Source organism: Corythoichthys intestinalis, chromosome 12 (assembly GCF_030265065.1).
Source record: "Corythoichthys intestinalis isolate RoL2023-P3 chromosome 12, ASM3026506v1, whole genome shotgun sequence".
Classification (NCBI taxonomy): Eukaryota; Metazoa; Chordata; class Actinopteri; order Syngnathiformes; family Syngnathidae; genus Corythoichthys; species Corythoichthys intestinalis.
Window position 1 is genome coordinate 12,618,072 of NC_080406.1, and position 12,093 is coordinate 12,630,164.

At 36.8% G+C, this 12,093-nt stretch overlaps 1 protein-coding gene across 2 annotated transcripts in view; it reads left to right on the forward strand.

Annotated features, from left to right (window-relative positions):
- Positions 1–271: 271 nt before the first annotated feature.
- The window catches only part of col5a2a (collagen, type V, alpha 2a), an 86,971-nt gene continuing 75,149 nt past the window's right edge, over positions 272–12,093 (forward strand). For both annotated transcript variants that reach the window (XM_057852217.1, XM_057852218.1), the window contains exon 1: positions 272–486. In XM_057852217.1, the coding sequence (XP_057708200.1) occupies positions 402–486 (85 nt within the window). In that variant the 5' untranslated portion in view covers positions 272–401. The remainder of the gene's footprint in view (positions 487–12,093) is intronic.

Below are 12,093 nucleotides of genomic sequence, written 5' to 3' on the forward strand. Positions count from 1 at the left end.
CATTGCTATCATAAACTATTGCTTTGTTGCATTAACTGGCGTTTTAACCACAAAATTACACTGTGGTTAAACAGTGTAAGTTTAGACTTTTGAACACTAGTACAAATGTAAAGTATATGAAGTTGTGAACATGGGTGTAGTTCTCGCAGCCACTCTGAGAGGGATGGGAGAGGGCTGACAAAAGGGGGAGGAAAATTAGGCTGGCCAGCATTCTTCTCATTTAAAGCTGTAACTACACCAACAAAAAAAAGCACTCACGCAGTCTGGGCTGGGTCGGCTTGCTGCTTACAAGAAGAGGCTCTTTGGTATTCATGCAGTGATAACCCAATCTTTCCCCCCCTCTTTTTTATCCCTTTTCCCCCTTTTGGCTCACAAGGGAGTTTCATGTCTTTCTTCTAGACATGATGGACTTTGTGCATTTAAGGATTTTCTTTTTTTTGGCGCTCTCCATCGCTCAGGTTTTGATTGTTAAATGCCAGGATGATGGTAAGTGAGGCCCCCCTTTGTTGGCCCTTGTTTGCTGTTTATTTGAACTCCTGATTGCTGTGTTTGGTCGATCTCTAAACTGAGCGTGTGCTTGTTTTCATTCAAAACAAGACATTTCACGGTAGTTAATGCATGGAGACAATGTGATGCTTGGGGATGAATCGGTTGGACAAGAGAGCAGAGATAGAAAATGAATAGGATTGAATTTTGGAGATGTTGAATGTCGAAATGTGGACATCTGTCAGTGATTGCGAGTGATGTCAACCTTAGACACTGACAAAAAAAAGTGCAAAGGAGGGAAAAAAGCACCTTTGCGGTTTTCCATGACTACTGCACAACTTCCATCATTGGAAACATTCGTTATGCTTTACCGCAACCCACCTACCATTGAGCGACATTGTACATCTGCAAAGATAATTTCATTGCTAAGGCGTCTGTGAGGGAACATGGACTCACTGCTATGTTAATTTGGGGCAGATGTGAAGGCACTTGAGGATGGAGGGGAGTGGACGGGGGGGCGAAGGGAAGGGGTCGGGGGGGCTCTTGGCTGCCTCTGACTCACGGGAAGGCCCGTGAAGACTGTGGGAGGCTGCTAAAGTCTTCAGCTGGCAATTGGAGGAGGTGGAACACCTGAGCGTTCTTGTTTTAGTTGACCTGTGCTTCCCCCGAAAATGTGATCCCCTGACGTCACACGTTGATGATGTCACTGGTCACTCTTGTGTGCTTCAGGGCTTCTGTGCAGTTTTAACGAGATTTGATATTATGTTTACACTTGGCTTTAATTAAGTAAATGCATTTTTGCGAGGTTTTCACACGGTGTGGAGAAATGTGAAAGCAATCGCCCCCTTGTGGTAGATGACTATTAAATTAAATGTCAGGATTTTTTTTTTTTTTTTTTTATGGTATTGCTCCTTGGTCAATTTGACCCATAATGGTTGCAAAATGAATAAACATTATGTGGTTATTGCTACACGTCAAACAATTTGTTTGCATATTTTCCAACTCAGCCAAAAAGAAGTTTAATTGTCAAAACTACTTCAAAGTGTAATGTGGGTCAGTAAAATCCAAAATTATACCAGTCATCACAAACATAATGGATACGTATACATATATATATATATGTTTGAATTACTTTACATTTTGTCCCCATAAACTACATTTCAGAATTATAATTCTCGCATGGATCAGCTCTAAAACCATACATTTTATTGGCAGAGGTGGGTAGAAACGCGTCGCATGTACTCCGTTACATTTACTTGAGTAACTTTTGAGAGTAGTATTTTAGTAGTTTTACTAAGCTATACCTTTTATTTTTACTTGACTAGATTTGTGAAGAAAAAACGCTTCTCTTACTCTGCTACTTTGGGCTACACAAGAGTCATTACATTTTTCCTCTTTATACTACATATTAGATTTTTTTGTTTTGTTTTGCCAGCGATGCCAAGTGTAGCTCTACCAATTTCACCAATGAGATGTCGCAACAATAACCACATGACTCAATTATACCAATTAGACGCATGCTTGCTGTTCTATGATCACGCCAGCTTGTTCAATCACGTTGCGTCTTTTAAAATTTGAAATAGAGCGCTTCCCTCAACATGACTCAAAAGCGCGAGTTTAAATCTCTGTCACTGTTTTTATTTGGCGCAGATTGACTGCGAAAATACAGAGATATGATCCTTGTAACTTTATAATGGCAACTAGGGTTGTTCCGATCATGTTTTTTTGCTCCCGATCTGATCCCGATCGTTTTAGTTTGAGTATCTGACGATCCCGATATTTCCCGATCCGATTGCTTTTTTTTTTTCTTCTCCCGATTCAATTCCAATCATTCCCGATAATTTTTCCCGATCATATACATTTTGGCAATGCATTAAGAAAAAAATGAATACAACTCGGACGGATATATACATTCAACATACAGTACATAAGTACTGTTTTTGTTTATTATGACAATAAATCCTCAAGATGGCATTTACATTAACATTCTTTCTGTGAGAGGGAACCACGGATAGAAAGACTTGTAATTCTTAAAGGATAAATGTGACTTTGTATATTGTGACTAAATATTGCCATCTAGTGTATTCGTTGAGCTTTCAGTAAATGATACTGTGGCCATTTAACTGTTCTGCCCAAATGCATGATGGGAAGTGCAACCATCACTGTGCGTAGTGGCACCAATTGATATATCTTCTCTGCTTTGGGAAATAACATAGGGTGTTAAGAAAAAGATCAACTACTACCTTTCTTCCCCACATTGCTTCCCACGATATTTCTAATTGTTGAGAGAGGGTTTGTAAGGCTTTAGCCAATTAAAAAAAGGCTCCAAAGGCTGTCAAAATTCACTCTACTCAGTTTACGCTGCCTTGTAGCTCTATATATAGGTAAAACGGCACCATTATAGATTGAACGTGACAATGCGTGAGTGGGTCATGCAGCGCATGTGTTAATTGCGTTAAATATTTTAACGTGATTAATTTTTTAAAAATTATTACCGCCGTTAACGTGATAAATTTGATAGCCCTACTTTAAGCCAAAACTAAAGACGCTGGATGAGTGTAAGACATTTTGTCTATAAAGTTAGATACAATTAGAAAACGATTTAATTAAAAAATATATATATATTACAAATAGGCATGTCTGATATTTTTTTGCCGATTCCGATGGATGCCGATCGATCGGGACATGTTTAGTAACTATGAAGAAACTATTCACTATTCAAACGAGGAACTATTTTGTCCACTAGGGGACACTCATGCTCTTTGGACAAATAATGCTTCATCTGTCATTTTTTTTCCTCCCAGTTTTTTTTTCCTTTATTTTTGTACTTCTTTGGCTTGATGTGGTTATTTAACGGGTTCCTGTACAGTATCTTTATAACAAGAGTTCATACAGTAAATTGTTGAGAAAAAAAATACGATTTTTAAAAAAGCAGTTACAAACAATGTTACTCATTACTTGAGTATTCTTTCCACCAAATAGTTTTTTTTTTTTTTTTTACATTTTTTTGGATCAGTACTTTTACTTTTACTTGACTAATACTATTTTAAAGTAATGCCTCTCTTACTTGAGTAAATTTTTTGGCCACGTTACCCACCTCTGTTCACTGGTCATCTCGTGCACAAATGTTCAGAAATAACATGGTAGTAAATGAAAGCCAACCTGTGTGGCTGCTTTTCCAGTCTTGTAGCACAATCGTCTTTGTCTTGACTTGTTCACCAAGACCTTGAAGTCATCTTTCCTCGGAAATATACTTTACTGCCAAAACTGTGAACATGTCACTCGTCTTTTTATTTTTTACAACTAAAGGAAATTATGTTTCACCTTTGTGAATTCAAATAATCCACCATAAATGCTCCTTTACACTGTGACCACTTATATGGGTGGAAACAGGCCCAATATAATGTCAAGAAATCATGACTAAACTCGATGGCACTTTTGAGATGGAAAACTGTGGTGCGGTTGGTTGTTGATGAAGCCTGCATAGCTGCAAGCTGACACGTGTCTCTCCATTTTTTTTTTTTTTCTTTTTCTTTTTTTTTTTGACAGAAATGTCAGCAAAAAAAGTTGCTTGGAGGGCAACAAGTTTACTGGAAAGATTTGTGAGGAACCTGTTGGGATTTGAGAAAGATGCTTTGAAGGCTCACATCATGCGAAGTTACATAGCGGTGGATGAAAGTCATATGCTCGCACATGTGTGGACGATTTGCGTGCACGTGATGGGGAGGACGTGGAACAGTGGGGCTCACAAAGGAGACTCAATATGGGAAATGGCATAAATCAACTTTTGGGCTCTTCTACCTCATAATCAGAAAGCCAACCACATTCACGTCAGTAATTGTTTTAAATGACTGATGCAAACAAGCCTAGCAAAAGAACGGAGTTGGCAGTTTAGATATTTATTCACTGTATTAGGCAGCCATTAATCACAAATGCAAGCTTAATTTTTGTTAAAACAGCATGTAAAACATTTTTTTCTGATGTGGCACATGTGGTTGGCTTCCATCTAGATCAGGGGTCCCCAAACTTTTTCCTGTGAGGGCCACATAACCTTTCCCTTCTCTGATGAAGGGCTGGGGTCAGTTTGTAACAGAAAAGGTGTGACGATTGCAGGAGTGCCTAAATGTAAAAATTTATTGTTTTTCAGAAAATCAAAATCAAATAACCCATTCTGGATTCTTCACGGAACAAAAGTAAATAAAATAAAAATAATTATAATATAATATAATATAATATAATATAATATAATATAATATAATATAATATAATATAATATAATATAATATAATATAATTAGGGCTGTCAAAATTATCGTGTTAACGCGCGGTAATTAATTTTTAAAATTAATCACGTTAAAATATTTGACGCATTTAATGCACATGCCCCCCTCAAACAGATTAAAATGACAGCACAGTGTCATGTCCATTTATTATTTGTGTTGTTTGGTGTTTTGTCGCCCTCTGCTGGCGCTTAGGTGCAACTGATTTTATGGGTTTCAGCACCATGAGCATTGTGTAATTATTGACATCAACAATGGCAAGCTACTAGTTTATTTTTTGTTTGAAAATTTTACAAATTTTATTAAAACGAAAACATTAAGAGGGGTTTAAATATACAATTTCTATAATTTGTACTAACATTTATCTATTAAGAACTACAAGACTTTCTATCCATGGATCGCTTTAACAGAATGTTAATAACGTTAATTCCATCTTGTTGAATTATTGTTATAATAAACAAAGACAGTACTTATGTACAGTATGTTGAATGTATATATCCGTCTTGTGTCTTATCTTTCCATTCCAACAATAATTTACAGAAAAATATGGCATATTTTATAGATGGTTTGAATAGTGATTAATTACGATTAATTAATTTTTAAGCTGTGATTAACTCGATTAAAAATATTAATCGTTTAAAAGCCCTAAATATAATATAATATAATATAATATAATATAATATAATATAATATAATATAATATAATATAATATAATATAATAAATAATAATAAATAATAATAACACTATTAATTAAATAGATAATAACCAAATAACGCTCTCTGGGTTCTTCACAGAAAAAAGCCAGGAAATAAATAACACTATTGGGGAAAAAAAACAACGGACCAAATGTGGAGGTGGGCCATATCCGGCCCGCGGGCCGTAGTTTGGGGACCCCTGATCTAGATCGTTTTTGTCTGTGACACCCAGCCCAGAGTAATTATTTTCAAATTAAATAAAATTCAAATAATAATGACAACAATTGGTTCAATTAAATAGTTGCTTCAATGATGTAAACTGAAGGGCTTTTCATATTTCTAGGAAGAAACTAAACAACTTTTTGAGAACTACATGATCTTAAAAGTGCAGTAGATGCATAAGCATCTATTTAAAAATGCTTACAAATAACTGATTTGGATAATGATAAGAGTTCAACAAATACTGCACCCCGCCATGCAAGCCCATGCCTGCGTGTGATAATGGCTCTTGCCAGTTGCTGACATTATAGTGGTAAAATGTCTACAAAGATGCCATTTAGGGGCCCTTGCATCAAAGAGCAGTGTGTCAGCTCAATGGGTGACCCTCCTGTTATTTGTGGGTCAAATTGAGCTGTTTTAAAATTGTGTTTGGCTTAAAATTAGGGCTGAACGATATTGGAAAAAAGTGACACTGTGACTTTTTGGGGGTTTGTGATACATATTGCGATATTAAAACTATAAGGATTTTCACCAGATGACTTGAACAGCTCTGTTTGGAAAGACTTTGGTTGACTCACTATAACCACATTGTATTCATGATAGATGTCCCGATCCGATCACATGATCGGAAATCGGGCTGACTGCGCCATTTTTCAGAGGATCAGCATCAGGTGATAAGGATCTGGTTTTATATTTTTCTGCTTCATGCTCGTATAGCCTCTCACCCTCTCTCCTGCGAAACAGTGCGACCAAACTGTTTTTCTTGGTCACCAGTGCAGCTGGCGTTTGACACTTAAAGTGTTAAAGATGATTGACAGGTTTGTAGCTTTGATCCGGCCCGAGACACCTCGGTAGTTCTACGATCAAAGGCATAAATATCATAATCATTGTTAAGCTTGGTACACAGTCTAAAGTGTGCTCTGGCAAGTCATGTTCTCAGAAGTGTGAGCGTCAAAGCAAAAATAACAACTTTTTTTTTCTCGGTATCGGCAGATTCTCAAAATCAGGTGACTCTGTTCGGGTGCAAAAATATGCGATCGGGACATACCTAGTATTACTATAATACCGTTTAATCCAGGATAAACGGTGGTGTATCTGTGAATGATGAAGATTGGTGTATATGAAAGGGATCCGGGAAGCCATGTCTCTGCGCAATTGCTGCTTTTATGAAGAAAAACAAGTTTCCATTAAAAAAATAAAAAAGTGCACATCCTGCAATGCGACTAATGTGCATGCGCACATTGCAATGGCTATGTTTAAACGATAGATTATGCAGCCTTACATAGAATTAACAAAAAAAAAAAAAAAAGCAAAAAAAAAACATTTGAGCACTAATCAAGTTGAGTAAACCTTCTTTATGTCTTAAGTCAAAGCGTTTGTATAGTATTTGTATAAAATATTTATACTAAACAAATGTAATGAATTAGGAATCAATTAAAAAATGTATTACCAGAAAAGTTTTTATTCAAGGGTGATCTGGCCAAGATGGCTGAGCAATAATAATAACAATTGAATGGGTTATACATTTCATTACACGGTACATACATAAGTTTTATTTATTTATGTGAAAGAAAGACAAAGGGCCCTAAAATGGAACCCTGTGGAACTCCCAAAATTAAACATATGTAATTAAGTTTAATGTGTAATGAAGTCAATAATGAGGGTTCTTCCCAGTTTCTGATACTTTTGGAAATATAAACGTGTGTCAAATTTACGCATGAATATTGATTAGCCAGACAAAACCAAACATAAGAGGAGGGTTAATAATGACATAAACAAATGTATCTATCTTGATTTCAATTATCGCATTTTAAACATAAAGTAGTATGAAAAAGTATCATCAAGACAATTCTTACCAGGCGTGTGTTTTATAGTGGGCAGGGCAGCTTTCAACCACTCATCAGTGATTGGGCATACACCTGACTTAAATTGTTTGATAAAAAATGGTTTCAATTGCTCTTTAAGTCTGCTCAGGCAGAGGGTTCACTTACTTATTTTTCCCCCTTCTGTCATTGTTTGCATACTATCCTCATTAAAATATGAAAACCTATAACAACCTTGGGTTGTTTTAGTTAAAAGCAGACACTATTTTTTCATCTGTGTGATTTTGACAAAGATCAGATCACATTTGATAGTGATTTTATGCAGAAATGTGAAAAATTCCAAAAGGTTCAGATACTTTTTTATACCCCTGTATCACCAGTAAACTGACCCAGCAATATTATAATTGTTTCTCAGAAAAACAAAAGTAACAGGACAGATAGAGGAGAAGCTTAATTTCAGATGCAGTAGCATCATCTGTTATTGAAAGCCATCTCAAGAAAAATACTGTACTTCTTTCAAAGAATTAAACAGTTTCAAAACTCAAATTTGCTTTTCCAAATCAACCAAATCCATATGAGCTCACTTGGATTTCCAAATTGTTTCCAGTTGTTTTCGCCACATCAACGACACCGTAGCAAACGGGCTGTTTTTCACCAGCAATTCTGTCCAAACAGGAGAACTCAACAAGGTCCGCAGACGTCTTAGATTAAAACCACATGCTGCATTTTTCAGCTATGACTCGATTACACACTTCTTTTCCTTCTCTGTTAAGGGGGTCTCGTAGCAAACTTTCACATTAAAGTCTCACTTTCAAAGTGATGATGTTCCACCCGTTACCTAATGTGTAAACGGTCTCTTCGCTCTCCTCGGTGGCAAAGCTAACGTGACGTCAACTTGAGCGACGACCGTGAGGACGACGGTTTCATGGGAACTGCTTAGAAATGAAATGATTGCAGTCAGCAAATGGAGGTTTGGGCAGAGGGGGAGGAGAAGGGATGCTTTCCAGATGTGAAAACTCGTCGCTTTGGCCCTATTTGGAAAATATTACGGAATCAGCCCCCGTCGCCGTGCAGATATGCAGAGAGGCTATTCGAAGTAGATGATTTCAGCTCTAGGATGACTGACTGGTGACAAGTTGCGCAGACATTATATCTTAAAGGATGTTTTTTATGCAGCCAGGGGTATTCAACTGAAATCTGAAAAAACTTCAGTTTTAAAAATGGTCTTGAAGCAAAGCTCTGGAAGACCAAATCTAATGTAAAATTGAGGTGTAACTTCTCTACGTAACAGTATTGAGCTCTTAACTTACAGGGATTTTCACATGTAATTGGGCCACACGTTTTGTTACTACTGCAAAGCCTATAATGGCTGCGCCTTATCTAATAGAGGACGTCAGTAGGTTTCGATACATAAGTCTTGTGTTTTCTGTTTCGACCTGGGCATGATTTGTCACTTCTCTGACATGAAGTGTTGAGTAAGTGCTCTTTAACCTTGACTAATTCATCTCCTGAATGTTCATCTGCGGTGGCACAGTGGAAGAGTGGTTATCACGTCGGCATCGCATTTCAGAGAAATTGAGAATGATTGGTTTTCTATCTGTGCTCCAAATGAGCAATATTTGAAGGTCGCTTATACGGCCGAGAGTCGGGGCGAACTGTCCGTATGTATCTGCGTCATGCACGCATAATGCGTGCTATCAATCCACATAAACTTTGAATATTAGACTAAACAGAGATTATTTATGACTTTTGTTTATGTCCTGTTTTTGGAAATCAAAACATAATAACCCTAGAATGACACTGAGCCAGCATTTGTTTAGATGCTCCTGCTAATCTCGGACTGCGAATTAGTCTGCATTCGTGAAACTTGAACGGGCCCAATGGACAAAGGCAGTCTTAAAGGACACGTCAAAAGAACAGATATGACAAAAAATCGGAATTGTGCATTAATACCTGCGGTATGAACTAGGGTTGTTCCGATCATGTTTTTTTGCTCCCGATCCGATCCCGATCGTTTTAGTTTGAGTATCTGCCGATCCCGATATTTCCCGATCCGATTGCTTTTTTTTTGTTGCTCCCAATTCAATTCCAATCATTCCCGATAATTTTTCATATACACATTGGCAACGCATTAAGAAAAAATGAATACAACTCGGACAAATATATACATTCAACATACAGTACATAAGTACTGTATTTGTTTATTATGACAATAAATCCTCAAGATGGCATTTACATAATTAACATTCTTTCTGTAATAGGGATCCATGGATAGAAAGACTTGTAATTCTTAAAGGATAAATGTGACTTTGTATATTGTGACTAAATATTGCCATCTAGTGTATCTGTTGAGCTTTCAGTAAATTATACTGTAGCCATTTAACTGTTTTGCCCAAATGCATGATGGGAAGTGGAAACATGAGTGTGCGTAGTGGCACCAATTGATATATCTTCTCTGCGTTGGGAAATAACATAGGGTGTTAAGAAAAAAAGATCAACTACCACATTGCTTCCCCACATTGCTCTCCACGATATTTCTAATTGTTGAGAGAGGGATTGTATTTGTAAGGCTTTAGCCAATTAAAAAAATTCACTTTACTCATTTTACGCTGCCTTTTAGCTGTATATATAGGTAAAATGGCGCCATTGTAATTTGAACGCGACAATGCGTGAGTACGTCGTGCAGCGCATGTATTAATTACTTTAAATATATTAACATGATTAATTAAAAAAAATAATTATTGCCGTTAACGCGATAAATTTGATAGCCCTACTTTAAGCCAAAACTAAAGACTCTGGATGAGTGTAAGGCATTTTGTCTGTAACGTTAAATACAAATAGAAGATGATTTAATTAAAAAAAATATATATTAAATAAAGGCATGTCCAATATTTTTTTGCCGATTCCGATACTTTGAAAATGACGTGATCGGGACATCTTTAGTATGAACCTAACCCTTGTTCACTGTGATTGACAGGCAATTAATTCAGAGTGTACTCCACCTACCAGTGGTGGAACAAATGTGGACAAAGCCCAGATGTGATGAGCATAAACGGGACCCCCCCAAGTGGACCATCCAATGGGTGGGGGATTGCTAGTGGATTTTTTTTTTTGCGGGCCCCATCAGAGAAGTGGCCAAGTGGCTGGCAGAGCTATTTTAACACTCAAACAATATATTACAACTCGCGCATCAGCTTACCTTTCTGTTTGACCCCCTTAGAGGCCCAGGTGTGGTCACACCCTCAGCACCACTCCTATATTCTGCCTCTGCCGCCTACTGCCAAAAGTTCGCTGGGATATGGTCCAGTCAGTACCTCCGCGACCCTCTTGAGGATAAGTGGAACAGAAGACGAATGAATGTTTATCTGCCAGACATGCGCTTGATAGGTTCGCCAGAGAAACACTAAAAAACTAACATGCGAAGCAGCAGAAGTTTTATTGCATTGTTCTGTTCCTAAATTTTTTTTTTTTTTTTTTTTAAAGAATAAAAGACATCATTAATGTCCATGAAAGTTTACACAAAATATTTGATATTACACATGAATTAATTCAGAATACAGTGATCCCTCGTTTTTCACGGTTAATGGGGACCGGAACCTTCCGCAATGAGTGAAAAACTGGGAAGTAGCGCCCCCTCGGAATTTTTTTTGTGTGTGTGTGTGTGTGTTCAATATTCAGATTTACCATTGGAAAGAGATACATATACATAAATGTTTTTTTTTTTTGTTTTGTTACTTTTTTCCCCAAAGTATAATTAGAAAAATTAACTTTTATTTATATCTACAGTATATTTTAATAAATGGCTTTTAAGCACTTCAAATGTAATAATTATGATAAGTTTTAAAAATTTTACTGTTCCACCAAATTATTTCTAAACAAGAATAACAAAGAAAAATGCTTGTCCTTATTAAATGCTTCATTGAGAGAGTCCACTCAAATCCACTCAAGCTGCTCACTTACAGACAATGAGTTGCCACAGCAAGTGTTTAACAACCTAAAAAATGATTGATGCATGCGGCGCTTTTGAAGTTTTAGCTTCGAAGCATCTCTGGCAAGGTCAAACCTTAACATCTGTCAATCATCGTTAACTTTAATAAGCAACTTCAGTGCACTGCTTGACCATGAAAGCAGCAGGAGGGAGAGGGAGATTTTTTATTCATTTTTTTAAATCGGAAAAAAAAAATGCCAGATGGACTGAGTGCATGAAGTTTGAAGCACGAAGGAGCGAGGATCACTGTATTACAATTTAAAAAATAGCTGGGAAATTGTGATATTGTTGGGAAAACAAAGCACTTTGGAGGAATAGAAGTTGATAATAATTAAGGAAAAACAAAATTTTGTAATATGTATATTTTGGATACATTATATTATCTAAACTAAATATGTTTTGACCAATAAGGAAAACAACCGTTTACCAATTACTAAGAGTGATCTAAAACTCACGTAATTTTTTTCCTACTTTTGATTTGCATTCAAATGGTGTAATGTATGTGAAACACAAACGTTTGGCTATATAACGGCTGTTGCTACAGCTGGCTCTCGTTGCCCAGGTCACCCAGAGGGCTTTACCCTCTGCAGTTTATCCTCCA